The sequence below is a fragment of the Coffea arabica genome, chromosome 1e (assembly GCF_036785885.1).
Source record: "Coffea arabica cultivar ET-39 chromosome 1e, Coffea Arabica ET-39 HiFi, whole genome shotgun sequence".
Lineage (NCBI taxonomy): Eukaryota > Viridiplantae > Streptophyta > Magnoliopsida > Gentianales > Rubiaceae > Coffea > Coffea arabica.
Genome location: NC_092311.1, coordinates 38277627 through 38298527, shown reverse-complemented (window position 1 = coordinate 38298527; position 20901 = coordinate 38277627). Strand labels below are relative to the sequence as shown.

At 35.7% G+C, this 20901-nt stretch overlaps 1 protein-coding gene and 1 pseudogene across 6 annotated transcripts; one reads left to right on the top strand and one right to left on the bottom strand.

The window, feature by feature from the left end:
- The first annotated feature begins 8278 nt into the window (after positions 1 to 8278).
- Positions 8279 to 16616, top strand: LOC113703027 (Holliday junction resolvase MOC1, chloroplastic). Of its 6 annotated transcripts, none has more exons than XR_003451340.2 (7): positions 8279 to 8861; positions 10059 to 10164; positions 10372 to 10424; positions 12612 to 12743; positions 14445 to 14517; positions 15306 to 15597; positions 16355 to 16616. XR_003451340.2 is itself a non-coding variant. In XM_027224236.2 (6 exons), exons 1-6 carry the CDS (start codon positions 8391 to 8393, stop codon positions 15404 to 15406), a joined length of 936 nt encoding a protein of 311 aa, XP_027080037.1. In that variant the 5' UTR covers positions 8279 to 8390; the 3' UTR covers positions 15407 to 15889. The 6 variants fall into 6 exon arrangements, 2 of the variants coding, with proteins under 2 accessions (XP_027080037.1, XP_027080049.1); XR_003451345.2 differs by lacking the exon at positions 16355 to 16616 and adding an exon at positions 13054 to 13211 and having other exon boundaries at positions 8280 to 8861; positions 15324 to 15371; XR_003451342.2 differs by lacking the exon at positions 16355 to 16616 and adding an exon at positions 13042 to 13211 and having other exon boundaries at positions 8280 to 8861; positions 15324 to 15371.
- Positions 16617 to 17737: 1121 nt separating this feature from the next.
- Positions 17738 to 20611, bottom strand: LOC113693983 (thaumatin-like protein 1; annotated as a pseudogene).
- Between the last annotated feature and the right edge of the window lie 290 nt (positions 20612 to 20901).

Sequence of the window (20901 nt, the reverse complement as noted above, 5' to 3'; positions counted from 1 at the left end):
TCAACTTGGGGGGTATTTTGGCGTGTTTCTGTGTAAAATTTTACATCTTTTTCATCCTCCATTATCAATCTACACATTTGAGGTAACAATTTACGAATTTCTTTGACATTTTATAATTTCTTATTCGGGTTTTTCTAGTTTTTGGGAATATTATGATAAATGCATATTTGTTGGGATTTCTTGATATAATTGTGCCACATTGTGCTTAAAGAGATTGTTACAGCTATTTTCATGCTTATTTTTGAGAAAACTGTGGATTTGGTGATATTTTTAAGATTTTTTCTCAATTTTTGGGCATGAGCATTTTAGTGATTTAGACTTGTGAATGTTCGTTTTCATTGAATGAATGTATTTGTTCTGAGGAGTATAAGTTATTGTTGTACCAAGTGAAAATGATATGCCAAGTAGATCACATTCCATTGGGTAAAAGAGCGTGTTTATAATTTAGTTAAGTACGTTCAAATCTTTTTGCTTGAATTCTCTTCTCTCTAAGGGTTAGTTTGCAAATTGTTTTGGCAAACTTACGGCTCATTTGTATGCACTTTATTAAGAATGCTATAGTCAATTGTTGTGTGATTCTTGGTTAAAATTATGATTATATTGGCATATACATTCTTCAAATGATGGTTAAGGTTCAAATGATTCATTTCTTTGATGACGATTTTACTTGAAAATATGCAATTGAGCTTGAAATGCGTAAAATAGGATCTTTGGTTGTGTTTTTTTTGGTACATGTTGGCAGGGAGTTTAGCCCTTTTACAAGGGGAAACTCTGCCAAAATTTTCTTAAATTCTTATTTAACATGTGTGAGCAAGTTTATACGTTTTCTAATGAACGTTCATCTTGTTTTGGTATAGGTATTATGGCTCGCACAAGGAGGGCTCGCATTCGTACTCCTACTCCTTCCTCAAGTGAGGAACACACACCCTCTTTGCATGAGGAGTCACCTGAGGAAGAATCTTCCTCACCTGAGCCGCCATCTCGTTCTCGCCGGAAGACCACATCTACTAGCCGTGACGAGCCACTGCCAGACTACGATACCACACGATTCACATCGCTCGAAAACCAAGAGTGGTATGAAGCCGGACTGGACAAGGAGATCATCATTGAGAAACACTTGGCACCGGAGGTGAACGCGCACTATCACATTTCTACAGCATTCAAGAGACTTGGATGGGAGAACATCCTTCAGTTGCCCAAGCACTACTACCCTAACCTGGTCCGGGAGTTCTATGCTAATGTAGAAAACAAGCAGAGCCACAGTGGCAACCCCATTGTCTCATGGGTTAGAGGCAGGAGAGTGGCTCTCAATCGAGATGCACTGAGACGCTTCGTCCAACTCAAAGACGAAGGCGACGACGTCAAATTGATCAAGGAGTTCAAAGCTAGAGATCCTTGGCAAGTGGGAGAGGCTGTGGGACGTCTAAAGGGGCAGTACCGTGAGTGAGGAAGTTCGAAAAAACTCACGGTATATGCCGACTCCTTCCATCATCGGTACCACCTGATCTTCTATCTTTTAGCCTTTAATGTGGTGCCGAAAAAGAGTGGCAAACGGGAGATCCGAAATAGCGATCTCTATTTTCTGGATAAGATGATACATGGAGTGGGTAGGCAGTTGACCGGAATTCCTCTACCCAGCATTATCATCAGTTATATGCGGATCACAGCTCGCATGAGAGCCGGCAGCACTTGTTTCGGATTTCCTCGACTGCTATCACTTGTTTTTGAGAAGCTCAAGGTTCCTCTTGGAACCGAGAGAGCAGTGGTAACTAGGTCGGCCGAGGAGGTGAATGCTACGATACTCAAATCCTTGGGTATTTCTACGGATTTTGGAGCTGTTTTGGTCCGGGACACAGGAGAAGCATCGACTTCCACTCAGCCTCCGCCTCACACTGAACCACAAGCGGAAACTCAAGAGACGGAGGCACAACAGACTCTTCCTCCTCCGATTTCGCGACCACCTCCTCAACCGCGCTCCAAGTGGCAAGAGCTCCTAAATGCCATTTGTTGTATGGAGACGCGAGTTGTCGAGCGCATTGACCAGACGGAGCGGATGATGACCGAGCGACTCGACCGACATGATCGCCGTCTTCGTGCGATCGAGGATCATTTCTATATCCGTCGGTCCCCTACTCCTACACCTCATCAGGAGGACGGCCATATTGGTACCTTACAGGGTCCTCATGGAGCCGAGGAGGCAGTAGACCCTCGTTCCCAGCAGCCATGATGCTCTTTAGCGGATGAGATCTTTTATTTCTTTATTTTTCTTTTCTTTTGTTAAGACAAACTTTGTAGATTTTATTTTTCTTTTAGTTGAATCATCTTGTGCTACTTATGGTGTTTGGTACCCTTGTTGTCTCATTTTGGACAGAAATTGGATGATCGTGATGATTAAGGGCTTCAAATTGCATCACCACCTATTTGAGGGAAGTTTCAGTTTCTTTTACCTTCCTCTACAATAAGGACATTGTAGATTTTAAGTGTGGGGAAGGGATTACTTTATCATATGGGTGATTGTGTCTTGAAATGCATGATTTTAGTTGTTTATGGCTTAAAAATGTTGGAATTATATTTGAAAATATTGTCATGAGGATAATTTTTGTGAAATTGAGGATGTTGGCAGGGAGTTTCATCCATTTTTATGGGGAAACTCTGTCAATTTTTTTCTAAAACATTTTCCAATATTTCATTGCAATTCTTCCAATTAAATGGCCAAAATGTTAAAATTTTAAGTGTCTAATTCTTCCTTTGGATAAAATGCTATGTGTATTTTAGAAAACTTTAATTCTTATTTGGCTTGGAATGAATTATTATGCTATTAGGATTTTTACATTTTAGAAAGTATATTTGATTAAATAAGAAAAATTATGCTTAGAATTTTGCAAGATTAATGATATTTATCATTTTTACATGAGATTTATAAGTAAGTGACTGATATAGTCAAAGACAAGGCCAAATCCTTCCTTTAATTATACTTAGAGGGAAAAAGAAATTATCTGAAAAAAAAAGAGAAAAGAATAATATTATTACTTTTCTACTCCAATGATTCACATACTGAGTAACCGGGGGTTGGCATTCACAAATGTCGACATTCGCGTAAAAAGGTATTGGAATTAAGAGTATGCTTAGCAATTTAATTGCTCCTCGTGGGATCGACTCGATACACATTTTGTACTACAATTGCGACCTGTATACTTGCAGTCCAACGGGTGTAAAATCGGAATTAAACTTGCATTGATGTAAAAAGCCCATCATTCGTACCTTTTGTTTCATTGATGCAACAATTTGGATGATCGTGAGGAATTATGGCTTCTAAATGAATCACCACTCATTTTGAGGGAAGTTTCAGTTTCTTTTACTTTCCTCTACAATGAGGGCATTGTGAATTTTAAGTGTGGGGGAGGGATTACCTTATGTTATGGATGTTTGTATTTTGAAATGCATAATTTTAGTTGTCTATGGCTTGAAAATGTTGGTTTTGTATTTGGAAATATTGTCATAAGGTTAATTTTCTTGAAATTGAGGTTGTTGACAGGGAGTTTTGTCCATTTTTTAGGAGAAATTCTGTCAAAATTTGTAAAAAATATTGTCCAAAATTTCAAGTTAATGGCCAAAATGTTCAATTTTGCCCATTTTTTTGAGTTGATTAAATGAGTGGATAAATGCATTAATTTTGTGAGATTGTGAGGGACATTCCATATGAAGTTCATGCACGAGCTGAAATCAATGTGAAGATAGTCCAGAGGATAAAGTGTACAAGAAATTAGGAGCAAAAACGAAGGAAAAACGAAAAAAGCGAAAAAACTGGAAATTTAATGGAACCGATCCGAGCACGGATCCGTGAGAGCTAAGACAGAACCGATCCCTCATCTGTACTTCTGTAGGAGTGTATTCGAGGTCAGAAGATCCGACCTCGGATCCATCATGGGAAGTCCTTGGATCCTAATGATCCGAGCTCGGATTTATATTCAACCTTCCGATCCGAGACTCGGATCTGTCTCTCTCTACAGCAAGTGTCACACCTGTTTTCCTTTACCTTTCTCATAACTTTTCCAGCTATTTTGAGGGATAGAAATCGGTGGCACATGCTTCTGCAACAAAACAGAAGATCAAATGAGTTGTAGACAAAAGAAAATATCATATCTTTGATTCTGCTACTGATTACATTAGAGATACCACTCAGGGTTTGAGACTTTTAGGATTCAGGATTTTACGGTTTCAGAGATCAAGAATTACTGTTTTACGAGAATAGTACTTTCGGGTTTGACCGCCATAGGATTTTAGTTTGACAATAGTGTGCCTTGATTAGGACTTTAGATTTTTAATGAAAATAGTAATCCTATCGTGCCGCAAAAATATTTTTTAATGGATATTAATAAACCCAACAACCTTGATTTAATGTTTTAGGGTTTACAAGGATTAGGTTTCTAAGATTTACGATTTAGTGTTTTACGGCTTTAGCACTTAGGGTTTTAGGATTTTTGCTGCAGTATAACTTTGTTTTCATTATCGCTTTATATTTTTAATCAAAATAGTAATCCAGCCCAAATAATTGTAAGTTAGGTAAAACACGCAAGATTTAATCGCTAGATCTTTGCTTTAATTTTTTTCCTTTTCCTTTTCAACTACCAAAAAAATAACATGCATTTCATAAAAATAACTTATATAATTTTTTTAAAAAAAACATTGCGTTATGAAATTTCTAAAATTACAATTGAAATTGTAACATATATTAATGACTATTAACTATTATATTCTTATAACTAATATTCATCGGTTTCAACAAATAAATACGATTCATTAATAAGAAAGGAAAATTAGAATTTGATCAAAAAAATTTATTTGATACAAAAGGAAAAACACTTAATATTTTATTCACAACAAATAGTCAACACCTTACATGTTAACAATTTCATTCTATTTTTACATTGATCTATGAAATAGAAAGAACTATGCATGTGTACTTTTTCCACAATTTAAATGTATTATAATAAAATAACGTATTTTCAACCGTACAATTACCAATTTTTTTTATTATAAAAGAATTATGCATGTATAGTAAATTATATTAAAAAGATTATTGTTAATCTGATTTTGTTTTAGCACATATTTGATGACTTTAGCCACGTGCAAGTTTTAAAATAAAAAAAAAACATTATTCCTCTGCTAATTACAGATTTTTAAACAAAATTTCTCTAACCTTTCTCCGAAAAATAAGATTTTAGTAGAGATTTTAAAATAAGATTTTACTACCGACACCATTTTAGTAAAGGCAAATTCTACAAAACAAACAATATTTACATTTACTTTTATATTTTTTATGGAGCTCGTAAATATCATTTAAAATTTTTTTCCTAACATTTTTGAATTTAATTTTCTGAAAGTCATACTTATAAATGCGAAATCTAACAAAAAAGTTAAATACAATTTTTGGAGGTCAAATTTAACAAATGCGAGCTATTTGCAAAATTTTAAATATTTGCAACATTTAAAAAAAAAACATTTAGGAGCTTTCTGGAAATAATTCCCTAGCTCTCAAAAAATAAAAAATAAAAATACAGAAGAGCTCGCATTTGCGGAATGCGAGCTCAATAAGTAGAGCTCGCATTCCGCGAATGCGAGCTCTTCTCTAACCTCGCATTCCTGAAATGCGAGCTCACTGAGCTCGCATTTCAGGAATGCGAAGACCTCCGGACGGAATCCAATGCCAAAATCACCCCTTTTGTAGAATTTTTTTTAAATTCATCACAAAATTAGAAATTTCTCATTTTTTTTTTCATTATAGTGGATTTTGCTCACCCTCTCCGATGTAGGTGTAATTGATCAAATCACCACGTAAATTTTTGTGTTAATATTGTCTTTTATTATTTTTCTCCTCATTTTATTACCGCCTTTGTTATCACTTTTGTGAGTTGTCAAATTAACCTTTTCATAATTACTAGGATGGGATCCTAATAAAATGGTATCAGAGCCTGATTACCTGGACTAAGTTTTTTGACAATAACCATTATGACAATAACCAAGACCTATATTGAAAAGTTTGACCAATGTGTCAGCCTCAGTTTGTGGCAGATTAAGATGAAAGCTATTCTCATCCAAGATGAAGTAGAAGTAGCGCTGTTCAAAAAGGAGAAAAACTCAGAAAAAATTATGGATAAGCAAATTCGAAAAAATGGATAATAAGGCCCTCTCGGCAATTATTCTAAATCTCTCCGATAAGGTTTTATGTGAAATTGCTCAAGAAAAGGCAACCAAAGACTTTGTGGAATAAACTGGAGCTTTTGTACATGAAAAAGACGGTGGTGAATCAATTCTACTTGAAACAAAGTTTATATATGCTTCATACGTCTATAACTTCGTATCTTAATAAATTTGATTCCATTAATTAAGATGTTTGGTAGTAGACTATGTTGTGATCAAATGTAGCAACATGAAGAGCATGACAATGCTAGATTTGTTAATTTAGATATTGTTAATATATATGTGACCATTGTCCAACACACCTTTCTTTTTTTCTTTCTTTGCTCTTGTAATAGCAATTTTTTTTCTTCATTTCCTTATTCATCTATCACCTTCTCCTCGGTTACTTGCTACACTTTTCAGTGTAAAAAATGATTTGCATGTATCAAATTTGTAAAAGCTTATTATATGCTTTTATTTAGACTGATAGACTAGTAGTTTGCAAAAGTAAAGCATATCCTTGAGCATTTAGCAGCCGATAACATACATAACAAACTTGACTAGACTTCCATTCTTTAAGCATTAAAAAAAAAAAAGGTTAACTAATTCAACTACTTGAACTTGTTACAACTACAAGTCTACCTAACAATGCTACAAGTTTACAAATTGTATTGGAAAAAAAAAATTGCAATCTTGATCTTAACCAAACATAACCATTATAATTAAACTAAGAAACTAACCTCCATATTAAATTACTTCATCCGTCCCATTGAAAGTGTCATACTTTTTATTTTGGAATGTCCTAAAATATTTGTCATGTTGAAAAAGTCAAATCACCTTTTAGTCTCTCTTTCCAATATAACACTTCTTTCTAATCATATGCATGTTACTATTCAAATTTGAATTTTGAATTTGTGACGGTAAAATTAGAAAAAGAAGTACAAAGTCACAATCAAGCCACTATTTTTAAAAAGTTAGAATCCCCAAACATAACTAAATAATTGGGACGGAGGGAGTAATTTAAGTTCGATAAGTATTTGTTCGACTTTAATTTACCAATCAATCAAACTAAACATAAACAATATTTATATTCTGTCAAATGTCATGTTTGGCTTCAATGACTTAATAAGTAGGAATGTTGGGATTCACATATAAAATGTTCAAATTATTTTAACTCGATAAAAGTTTGTTCAAATTCCTTAAAAAAAATAAATGAACACATATTAATTTTAAACGTGTTATGAATAAAGTTTTAAGGGAAAATGACATGTTTCATCCCTCACATTTCGTAAAAATATTCTTTTCTTCCCTCACTTTTAAAATGAAGCAAATTTGTCCCTGACATTTAAAAATTAAAGCTATTACATCCTTGAACCTAATTTTCAATCTAAATCAAACCATCCAATAACCCAGTAATAAATTTCGGAAATAGAATTGACAGATCACTCAGTCAACTTCATCATATTTACATGACATTTATTAAACCAAAAAAATAAAAATTATAACATAAAAGGCCATTCTTTGTCTTGGAATATTAGAGTTTTTTTTTTTTTGGTAAATCTTTTTATGCACTATTAGTATATCCGCTTGCGAATCTAGATGTGTATCATAAATATAAAATTTGATGTTTAAATATAAATTAAAATGATATGACGGTACATAAAACCGTCAGTGTATACAATGATAATGTATGAAAGATTAATTTTTCTTTTTTATGTTATAATTTTTTATTTTTTATTTTTAGGTTCATTAAATTTCACATGAATATCAAGTTGACTTAACCAAGTGATCTACCAATTACACCCCCAAAATTTGTCATCAGGTTGATTGGTGGTTTGATTCATATTGAAATTTGAGTTCAGGGATATAATAACTTTAGTTTTTAAATGTTAAGGATGAAATTGTTTCGTTTTAAAAGTGAGGGATAAAAAGAATATTTTTGTGAAATATAAAGAATGAAACCGATCATTTTTCCACTTTTTAAACGTTAGATGTTTTGACTTGATTAGACTCAGTGGGGTTATCATTGAACACTTTCAGACCGGGTTAAGGATTCAAACCGAACTTTAGCCCATATGTACCAAACTTTCCTCACTCCAGACAAAACCTCAATTACCCAACTAACCAACCCAACCCCATATTTCTCTCTTGATTTCTTCCCTCTTTCCCTCCTTTTCTCTCCAAACCCTTCCTTCCTTTCTTCCCAGTTCATGGAAACTTCCCACTTCCACTTCCAGTCCCAAATCTCGCATTTCCCTTCTGAATTCATGACCCCTTTCTCCACCAAACTCGCCCAACCATTCCTCCTCCGCTTCTCCTCTACCGTAGCCACCACTTTCAAGCTCTTCTCCACTGCCACCACTCTTACCCCTTCTGTAGACCATGCTGTAGTTATAACTCCTGACCAGCTTATCCCGCCGCCCCGGCGAAAAAGCTCAAGAGGGAAGAAGGGGAATAAGTTGATTACAGAGGCTCAACTTAGACAGAATTGGTTGGATTCCCTCTCCTGCCCTTTCCCTGAGAAAATTGATTATAATAGTAGTAGTAATAGTAATTGTTCTAGTGATCTTCTGAACTTCCATGGCAATGGGAGTCCGAATTTGGGTTCCGAATGGGTTATTGGAGTTGACCCTGATGCTTCCGGAGCCTTGGCTCTCTTGAAACCGGATCATTCTGCACAGGTATGGCGTCCCGTGTCTATGTACTTTCTGGATTTTGTTTGTTCTTTAGTTAATGGTATGAATTTGAAATTTGTTCTGCTTTTGATCAGTGCTAGAAACCAAATGAGATGCCAATTGTGTTTGGCTGCATTGAATGCTGGTACCTTGTTCTTTGGAGATTATACATTTGTGCACTGCTCTGGTTTTGTCTATTTTGGCTGAATAGGTGCCTCTAATTCACAAGGGTTGTGCTTTAATCAGCGTTTTAATCATTGGGTTCTTATTATTAGCAAAGATAAGCATGTGTTAAAATTGCCAGGGAAGTCCTGGATTATAGTTTAATTAGGCTTGATACTGATATCCCTGCTATTGAATCTTGCTGTAGAAGTATTTAAGGACAACTTCGTGGAACTGAGTTTGCTGCGCAACATGTTTTTACAAGTCATTTCAATGATTTACAATAGATAGCGCATGAAACTACCTGGGAATGAGTTTCCACAAGAAAGAGAAGAAAGGTTTTAACTTTTAAGTAAGGTTCCAGTTTGTGTGTTTTTGTCCTAGTACTGACAGATGTGTCTAATATTGAGAAGTCTACTGATAGATACTTGATATAAAATTGCTTATGAGTGAAGAACAAAACAAAACAAAACTGAGGCTGTTCATGGTGCTCATGTTTTAGTTAAGCCGTTGTTGAGAAGGTTATAATATGTTGGTAAGAAGATTTGGGCATTGTCATTTTGTTGCTTTAGAGTTGACAAAAGTAGAATTTCAAGTTGACATCTAAATACATATGAATGAATATGGCTTTTGGGGTTCCCGTCTTTGTTATTGTAGAATGTACTGGTACTTGTCTTTAAATCTAGTCAATCACTTTTTGGCATTGAAATGAGTTCTACACTGATGGAAGTCTGGGAATTGGAAGAGCTTTAATTACGACTTTCTGCTGCCTAAGGGGTTAATAGACTCATTTTTTTCCCATGTTATCCAGCTTGTTTATAATCTTCTTTTTCTTCTCCCATTTGCAGCGAAGTTAAAAATGCTTCTTTCCAATGTTTTGAATTATCACCCTTTCCTTAACCTCTGTATGTATCCTTCTGTTTTTTTGGGAAGTCAGATGAGTGGGATTGGTAAATGAGCATTCTTTGATTCTTTGGGATATCAACCACATGATCCTTCACCACTTATACAGTCTTCTGTTTTCTTTCTGCAAAACTCTAGGTTTTTGATTCCCCTCACTTGAAAGTACCAATTGGCAGGAGATTGCGGAAGCGTTTAGACACAAAGTCTATTGTACAGTTGCTTAATAGTTTTAATGCTCCAATGGGTACGTATATTTGTCTGTTCCAAAGCTTTTCAGGTTTTCATTTGTGCAGTAGTTTCTGAAATGATCAGTTTTCTTATGTTTCTGCTTTATCTGCTATATAGCTAGATACTGTGTTGTGGCATTTTTGTAATAATTTGTTTTCCTGTGTCAAATTTATTTACTTATTAGCTGGAAAGACATCTCTCTAAGCCAAGTCTCCTATTTCAGGAACTACTGCCTATATAGAGCAATCAATTCCATACCCAAAAGATGGTAAGCAGGTTAGCAAATACTACCAACAGCAAGATATGTTCTTTCCTGTAAAAAAGATGTTACCATCTGAGACCATTATTCATATTTTAAATTCCTTGTTTAGATGCTGACAAGTTTGTCTAATTGTCCTTCTGACAACTCTCATGGCTTCAAAAATGATTTATGTTTTTGCTGTCTTGTGTACTTTTATCTTAATGTGGTGATACACTTATTTATTAACATCATCTGTACCCAAATGCAGTGAGATTCTAAAATATTTTTATTGTTATACAATTAATAAAATGTATTGATTATGGTTTCAAACGGTTTGAAGGTTCAGAAAAGGCATGTTACATGGTTTGATAGCACTTGTATGTTTCAGCATAGCCATATATGTGGAGTATACAATATCATTTTGATATTTTATTTACATTTTATTTAGGTTTTTATTATTTGACTATTTGCTGGTCAAAAAATTTTCTGCTGGCTATACCAAAATATGTCTATTGTATGGTACTGCTCCAGTGGGCCACAAACTATGTTTAACATGCCTCCAAACCGGCCACAAACATTGCAAACGGGAATGATGAAGGTAGCTATTTTTTGACTGATGAATGGTTCTTACGCTTTTGGAGTATGCTCATCTTCTTTGTAGAATGAACCTGCATCTTTGATGTGCTGCTGCTGCCTTTAAATAGCCATCTTATTTGGGGAGTCTGGGAAAAGAATCCTCTGTTTAGAATGCTATTTTATGATTGTGAGTGAGGAATTTTCATGAAGTCATCTGAAAAGCCATATCTAAGAACAAGGAAGAGGACTGTACTTAAAATAGTATTAAATCAGATTGGGTGTTTCAATTGAGAAATGGTTTGCATGTTTAACTAAATTAGCAATAATCAGGCTAAATAGATAGGAGTTTGAAAAGGTTCTCCTCTTGTTAGAAGTCAGTCATGTGTATATACATGTCTACTTCTGTTCTTTTCTTCATATACATCTTATTTTTTTTAAAAGAAAGGACTGCAAATATGGAATCCTTAATGTCTTGCTATGATTTGATAAGTTGAAGTTAATGTATGATAACGTTAGACATATTGTCTGCATAAAGGCTTCCTCAGTAACAATGGAAGGTTTTTATTATTTGACTATTTGCTGGTCAAAAAATTTTCTGCTGGCTATACCAAAATATGTCTATTGTATGGTACTGCTCCAGTGGGCCACAAACTATGTTTAACATGCCTCCAAACCGGCCACAAACATTGCAACCGGGAATGATGAAGGTAGCTATTTTTTGACTGATGAATGGTTCTTACGCTTTTGGAGTATGCTCATCTTCTTTGTAGAATGAACCTGCATCTTTGATGTGCTGCTGCTGCCTTTAAATAGCCATCTTATTTGGGGAGTCTGGGAAAAGAATCCTCTGTTTAGAATGCTATTTTATGATTGTGAGTGAGGAATTTTCATGAAGTCATCTGAAAAGCCATATCTAAGAACAAGGAAGAGGACTGTACTTAAAATAGTATTAAATCAGATTGGGTGTTTCAATTGAGAAATGGTTTGCATGTTTAACTAAATTAGCAATAATCAGGCTAAATAGATAGGAGTTTGAAAAGGTTCTCCTCTTGTTAGAAGTCAGTCATGTGTATATACATGTCTACTTCTGTTCTTTTCTTCATATACATCTTATTTTTTTTAAAAGAAAGGACTGCAAATATGGAATCCTTAATGTCTTGCTATGATTTGATAAGTTGAAGTTAATGTATGATAACGTTAGACATATTGTCTGCATAAAGGCTTCCTCAGTAACAATGGAAGTTGTGGCCTCTTTTTGGAACTGAAGTGAACCATTATATGTCAAGCTAATGTTTAAGGATATAAAGATTTCAACTGCTCAGCATAATTCTGCCACGTATATTTCGGATGTTTAATGTGAAGTTTGATTGCACATTGGAATTTCTGTGTGACAATTAAGTCTAGACTTTTTAAATTCTTGACTGGACAGTCAACCATTCCTGTCTCAATGTGGACTGGTTTCTCTGCAAGTAGTTTAACTTTCAATTTTGTTATCAGTACTTTTACTGTTCTCTATGAAAATGTCCGTCTTCTTCCGGGGACAGTATATATACACTAGTGTTCATATATCAGTTCCTGCACTTTCTTCATTCAGAGCTTTTTTTTCCATCGATAATTCATTTGAATATAAGTTTTAATGCTTCTAGGGATGGTGGAGCGGAGGATTTGGATATGGACTGTGGATTGGGATTTTGGTTGCCTCTGGGTTTTCTGTTATTCCAGTGCCATCAGCTGTGTGGAAGAATGAGTTCAGGCTGTCAGGAAGCAGTTCAACTAAGGTATTAATTGCAATACCTCAATCTTGCTTCCTTGCTCCAAACAGTCAAAGAAGCTTTTGAAGGAAACTTGCGTATTAGTTTAATTATTGGTAGTTGGCAACATGGCAAATCTGTTTATTGTTTTCATTTGTCAAATTTACTGAACTCGTTGATGTTCTTGCACGGTAAAGTGTCTAATATCATTTGAGCCATTCATGCTGGCTATCTTTGCATTCAAACTTGGCAAGACTATTCGGATTTTTGACATTGTCATAAAAAATTTCTATGAGAGACAGAGAGAGAGCTCAAAATTGTCTAGTTATGGCTGCAGAAGTAAACGGGTGAAGTAAAAGTGACTCAGTCATGTGGAGAAAGCAAATGAGGTCAGGAAACAATGGACAAAGATGGTGAATGGAATGATAAACATCTGAATATGATGGTGTTGGCTGGAAATTCTGTGTGATGGGGGAGGGTGAGGATCTATGCAAGGTGAAGTCTGGCACTTTTACTTTGTTTTAAATGTAAATTTAGTATTAGAAGTTGTAGGAACAAAAAAAAAAAACCTATTTTCTGCTAGGGACCCACACGTTTTAGATAAAGCTATCCTTTATAGACTTTCTCAACTTCTAAACTGCACTTCTAATGTACTTATCCTATCATATTTTCATACAATTGTATTTTACCCCCTTTTGTGCAAGTAGCTTTCAAGTACAATGTTAGAAAAAATTATTGAACTTGTGGTCGGTCAAAACTATTAGTCGGGATGAAGTTAAGTTTCTGGAATTCTAGTCTGACAATAATGAGGCAATTTTGAAGCTGTAATCTTAGGTTGAGGGCTGGGTCTTGAAATGATCCTATACCTGTTGGGATGGACGCCTACATGTCAATTCAATCCAAGGAAACTTTTTTGAAACACTATGGAACTTGGAATGGTTAACTTCAGTGGGATAATAGTTAAGAAATACTTGCTTGTTCAAGTAGTGCTATTAATGATGCGCTATATCTGCAGAGGTTTTAATGGGCTCTGTGATTATGCTGAGGTTGCAAGAAGTTGAGAAGTTGAGGTTTCACTTCAACTCTAACCAAATGTGACAGCTAGTACATGTTTAGCACTGATGTCATGTTTTCATTTACATGTACAAGAGATTTCTTAGGGGCATGAATAGCATATCAAATGTGATGGCTTACCTAGTTTTATGGTTTGGGATTTTTTTTTTTTTGGTTTATTCTAGATTTGGCTTTGTCTCAGCATAGGATAAATTTGTACTTCTCTGTAGTCCTCCAAGTAGGATTTAGAAGGAGAATCAAATTGTTGCCACTACAAGGGTATATTGACCTAGTTTCCAATGTCCATGTGAAGTAGTTAGTTTCTTAATCTAGTTCCTCCATATTTCTTGGCACTGAATTGAACTCTATAATATTTTCTGATACATTCAACCTGGACATGTGGATGGCCAAGCAGATGCACTTTCTTATGTTCTCTATGTTACTGAAGTTCATGCAGCATATACTGCATTCTTCTAGTACTGCAGTTTGTGCTGCATATGCTGCATCCTTCCACTCTTTCTTTAATTAATGCCTCAAAGAAGTTAATTTTTGACTGCTGCATGCCATCTTTATGACTTCCTTCTTTTGACTGCTTTATTCAGTCTCCTTTAGTACAACCTATGCGAGATTTGGAATTTTATATTTTCATTCTCCTGATATTAAAAATATTGGCAGGATGATAGCAGGGAAGCTGCGTCCATGATGTTTCCCTCTTTGAGTTCTCAGTTAAAGAGGAAGAAAGATCATGGTTAGTGTACTCCTCAATTGTGTTCTTTGTTTTCATCTTCACTGAGAATAAAATATGTAGTTTTCATCTTTTGGTCTGTTTATTTGGGGGGATAGAAAGTCAAAGTAGGGCAGGGATACTTGAATGCCTGCTCTACAGACTTGAGTCATAGTATTTTTTACCCTTCTTGTTCCAGATGAAACCAGCATTGATTCACCCAGTTATCTATTAAAGCCACCTAGAATGTTGGCCGGTTTGCAAGGTCGAGGTCCTTATTAGGATCTTGACCAGCTTTTCTTTTTCACCCATTGATGCAAAAATATCCTATTCATTCCGAGTCTTCTTTTCGCATAGTTTCTTCGTGTTCTTTTTAAGGTGTGGAAGTTGGCACAAAGAGAACACGATAGGTGACCTTTAGTTAACTTCTTATGCACTATTATTTCCACATTGTCTACAAAATATAAGAGCTACTTGCAAGAATCTGAGGTCCCATAGCATTGCAATACCTTTTATTTGTTTATTTCTTATGATATCCAAACCTTCCTTAGCCAATTGTTCGTCCATCTTAATCAACTAGTCTGTATAAGAGAGTACTCGGAAGTGGTTTAGGAAGGCCAGGAGGCCCAGGGATGTCCTCTACCAGAGTGTAATCAAAATTTCTCCTTGTTGTTTACCATCTTTCTTGAACCAAATGATGCAACTATTTACTTCGTTGGTTTCGTTAATTACTAATGATTGTGACTACAAGCTCTTGCTTAAGAAAATTGCAAATGACCATGCTAGAACAGATTAAAATGCTACTGATGCAGTTAAATATTCTTTTGTAGGTCGAGCAGAGGCATTGCTTATTGCTGCTTATGGAAAAAGCCTGAAAATGCGTCTTTATGATTCATGTTTGGTGGATAATTAACTCCTCAAAACTGGGATTAAGAAATCTCATCTTTCATTTGCAAGCTTGAGCACTTAGCTTCTCGATGTAAGACGAGCCTTATCCATGAGGAGCCAAGTAAAAGAAATTGCTGATTGATCGAACTACTAAGAGATCTCTTTGGTTTTAAAGTTCAATGAGATCGATTCTTGGAGATGGGAGCAATTGCTATGGTACTAACATCAGTTCTTTTTAGGGGTAACAGTCAATTCTTTTGGTGCTTTGCTGTATTGTGGGTATAGGATTCTCAACCTCTTATCCTTCTGATAGTAGAATTTCTAATCTTGGTGTCCCTAGCAAAAAGACTATAATGTTTAAAGCTGATTAGTAGAATCTTTGAAGAAAATTATATGCTTTCCAGGATAAAATGTCACTTCCACGATTTTATCCAGAATATCCCCTCTGACAAAAAGTCGCATATTATTTACCCCATATGCATGGATGAAACTTCAACATGAGACATAATACTGTGTCTGACAATTAACCTAGAATAAGACTGATGGGTGATACTGCACAAAGCTGTTATCTTCAACCTTAATTTTTCTGGAGTTCTTACTAGTTCAATTTTCTCCAATGCTTTGGTTTGAATGTGTCCTGATGTATTTCTCAACGTTTTATCTTGTATCTTTTCCAGCTTGAATACAAAAAGTCATGCATGGACTGGTATTGTTCCTTTTGCAAAATGATGCAGATATCCATGTACTTTTCCATAAGTAGGGAGACCTTTTGTATGTTTGTTTGGTAATGAAAACATGTCCCCCAGATCTTTGGATGACTCTTTCTTCTTTCTACCAATCAACGTATAGTAGTATTTAGCAACCAGATCTTTGGAAAAGATGAATAAAATTTTGTCTGCCAACGAATAGTAGTATTTAGCAACCCCACAGATGGAGATATTAACCTTTATAATATTTTCTTTGTGATTTGTAGTCTGTGCCTTTCGGATACGGGGTAGGGACGATCATCAGGTGGACGGACCGTTCCTGAGCTGTTCATGGCCAAGATTTGGCCTCAAAAATTTGTATGGTCTTAATCACTTCTTGTACGTCGTTTTTAATAACGTGTGTGTGGCTCGTAAAAATTTGTTTTAAAGTTACACGTTGTGCAAACAAAGTTACGCCTTGTGAAAATAAAGTTACGCGTTGTGCAAAATGTAAATAATTAACCGTTCCTGGTCCGTGCCTTTCACCTTCACTTATCCTGTTATCCACGCAAGGCATTATTCTTGATCTATAGTTTCCCATCACTAGTTCAGTTATTTTCTGAGCCTGAATTTTAACAGCAGTAATAAAAACTCTTGGAAGAGTGGCTGCTGCTGTACATGACAACGGCCTTATTTCCTAAAGTAAATGAACTCTTTTGTTGCTAAAACTTAAGAAAGAAGTTGCATGAAAAAGTGCTTGGTGCAAGATGAAATGTCAATAGCCTATGAAGTACACCATTATTGAGAAGTATTTGCTGCAAAAGAAAAACAAAATGCAAAACAATAAATAACTAATAAATGCAAAACAAGTCTGATTGACCAAATTACTTGCATATTTTAAATAGCCTACACCGAATTTAGAACTAAAAATGGTTGGACTAAGGTAAAAGGTCCAACTCAAATGACAACGTTGTTCCCCTTTCTAATTGCATTATAGTAGGGGTCGCTATGGTTCAGATATGAATCGGAACTAACCTGGCGGTTTGTTTAACTGGATTTTGGAAATCGGAACCAAAATCATAATTGTAACTAGAGGTTCAAATTCATGTTCACCAAAATTTTGAACCAGAATCAAAATCGGCGGTTTGCAACTCGTTTAAACCGTCTAAAAACATATTTGCTACTTGAACCTATTTGGCAGTATAGAGTTCAACATCAATAGTCAGCTTCTAATACCATTATACAAGCATCTCCAAACCTAGTCCAACAACCCATTGTCCCATTCTATTACTAAATCTATACTCCATGACTAATCTAAATCTAAGATCAATCTAATTTAATCTAATCAACAATGAGATATTTTTTTCATAAAATTTGTATCATTTTTTTCTTTTTTCCTTGCATAATGTTCATTTTTTATAACAACAAGTATTTAAACATAATTAAAAGAACTGAACTGTAATCGGAAGAAACCAGAACTATAAGTTCAAGAACCGTAATTATAACCATCCTTATAAGGACTGGTTTAGCTTCTACCTATATTTTAGAAGAACTTGAATCGTCAGTTATTAAATCGAAACTGATGGTTCTGGAACTGTGGCAATATCTACGTTATTGTATATTTAGCAAATAATTATTTGAAACGGGTCACATAAGTAATAACGAACCATCTAAGCAAGACCCCAAAATCCTAGTCTAGTCTCGCAAGGACAAAAGGTAATAAGGTAGTTTGGTCCACCAGTGCAAGTAAAAGTGCTGGTTAGATCATCATATGCATAACTATAAGACTGACGACACTGGTTCTTGAAGTATGATGAAAAAATTGTGGGTGGACAAGTTTGTGGGGATCCAAACTCTCCTGTGCAGCAAAACTGTGGTTGATTAAAAGCCAAACATGCACTTTTGCAGCCAATAGTAGCTCCCCCAGAATCATCTCTTATTGCCAATTCTTGAGGGCAGATTGCATTCAAATCAACAGGACAAGAAGTGCTTGTGCAGTTGCTTCCAGAGCCAGATTGTGGGGTGATCGAAAGCGGCAAATTGAAGCCATCAACAAGACTAACATCATAAAAATCCATCCCATTGTCTGCTGCCAATGTGAATTCTGCCAAACTTGCTGGTGGAATTGCAGCTGCACCATTGCATGAAACTTCACCTGATCCACAGTCCGCTGTTTTGCAGAAAAATTTCCCCGAGTTGTCGTTAGAGCAAAATGATCTTGGCCAAATACGCCCTACCCATTGTGCTGGTACTTCTATGGAGAGTGGAGACTGATGACTTGGAGGGTAATTCGAATCCAGTTGTGGGCAGTTGTGCTACCCCACCACCAGATAGGGTTGCTGGCCATATTGCATAGGGGCAGTTGTTTGTGAAGGTGAATTGAACTGACTGAACACCTGCAGTATAATGTGAGGGAATCTCTTAATATTAGGTCATGACAAAGAAAGCATGAAACACAGCAAAATATTTTTAATTTTGATATTTTATTTACATTTTGTTCAGGTTTTTCTTATTTGAGTATTTTCTGGTAAAAAACTTTCCTGCTGGTTACAGCAAAATGTGTCTATTGTACGGTACTGCTCAATTGGTTACAAACTATGTTTAATATGCATCAAAGCCAGTCGCAAATACCGCAACCCGAAATGATGATGGTAGCAACTTTTGGACTGATGAATGGTTCTTGCTCGTTCAGAGTGAGCTCATCTTCTTTGTAAAATGAACCTGCATAAGAGTAAAATGTTCCTGCACTTTCTTCATTTAGAGCTTTTTTACATCGATGTCTATTGTACGGTACTGCTCAATTGGTTTCAAACTATGTTTAATATGCATCAAAGCCAGTCGCAAACACCGCGACCCGAAATGATGATGGTAGCAACTTTTGGACTGATGAATGGTTCTTGCTCGTTCAGAGTGAGCTCATCTTCTTTGTAAAATGAACCTGCATAAGAGTAAAATGTTCCTGCACTTTCTTCATTTAGAGCTTTTTTACATCGATATTTCGTTTGAATATGAGTTTAAATGCTTCTAAGGAAAGTGGAGCAGAGAATTTGGATATGGGTTGTGGGGGACTTTAGTTGCCTCTGATTATTCCAGTGCCATCAACTCTGGCAAAGAATGAGTTCAGGCTATCAGGAAGCAGTTCAACTAAGGTATTAATTGCAATACCTCAATCTTGGTTCCTGCTCCAAACAGTCAAAGTAGCTTTTGAAGGAAACTTGCCTGTTATTTTAATTATGGTAGTTGGCAACATATCAAATCTGTTTATTGTTTTCGTTGGCAACAATTCTCATAGTAAGCTGGTGTTAGTTTTCAGTATATCCAAGTTTATTGAACTGGTTGATGTTCTTGCACGATAAAAGTGTCTAATATCATTTGAGCCATTCATGCTGGCTATCTTTGCATTCAAACTTGGCAAGACTATTCGGATTTTTGTCAGTTGCTAAAGCATGAGAAGAAACTATCTTCATGCTTGCGGCCCCTGGTACCTAGGGAAAAAGCTCTCAGACATTTACATGACTTGACTTGAGCTTAATCGATTGTTTGGAAACAGTTACCTATAAGAAGTTCTTTTAGAATCCAAAATGCTGGTGAATTAGTTAGGACTTTTTTAATGAGTGAAATCTTTCGGATGTGAATCGATAATTGTGATGTAAAAATTGGACAGGCATTTGGGTAGAATCATGTGACATTGTCATAAAAATGTCAGAGAGAGAGAGAGAGGTGGGGGGGGGGGGGGTTGTAAGACAGAGCTGAAAATTGTCTAGTGATGGCTGCAAAGTAAAACAGTGAAGAAAAAAGTGACTCAATGATGTGGGAGAAGCAAATGATTGTCAGGATACAATGGACAAAGATTTTGCTGGAAATTCTGTGTGTGATTGGGGGAGGGTGAGGATCTGTGCAAGGTGAAATGAATCTGACACTTTTCCTTTATTTTAAATGTAAATTTAAAATTAAAAGTTGTAGCAAAAAAAGAAAACCTATTGTCTGCTAGGGATCCACGGAAATTTTTTGAAACACCATGGAACTTGGAATGGCTCTCTAACATGCTTCATCACTAGTCATATGTGCTACTTCTTGTAAAAACAATTAGTATGTAATCCAGGGACCCTGTGTCCTATTCAATCACTTGACACTTTCCATGTGTGTTAGTAATTTGCAGTGGGATAATAGATAACAAATACTACTTGCTCGTTGAAGTTGTGCTGTTACTAATGCGCTATATCTGCAGAGGCGTTGATGGACTCTATGATTATGGTGAGGTTTCACATTCCACTCTGTAACCATAAGAGAAATTTTTACTTCTCTGTAGTCCTCAAAACAGGACTTGGAGGCGGAATCAAATTGCTGCCCCTACAAGGGTATATTGACCTTGTTTCTAATATCCATGTGAAGTAAGTAGTTTCTTAATCTAGCTCCATATTTCTTGCACTGAATTGAACTCTGCAATATGTTTTGGTACATTCAACCTGGACATGTGCATGTCCAAGCAGATGCACTTTCTTATGTTCTTTATATTGCTGAAGTTCATGCGGCATATGCTGCATTCTTCCACTCCTCCTTTAATTAATGCCTCGAGCAGTTAACTTTTGACTGTGATTAAGAAATCTCATCTTTCATTTGCAAGCTTGAGTGCTTTGCTTCTCGATGTAATACAAGCCTTATCTGTGAGAAGCTAAGTAAAAAGAAATTGCTGATTGATTGAACGACTAAGAAATCTCGTTGGTTGTAAAGTTCAATGAGATCAGTTCTTGGAGACGGGAGGAATTGTTATGGTACTAACATCAGTTCTTTCTAGGGGTAACGGTCGATTCTGTAGGTGCTATGCAATAGTGGG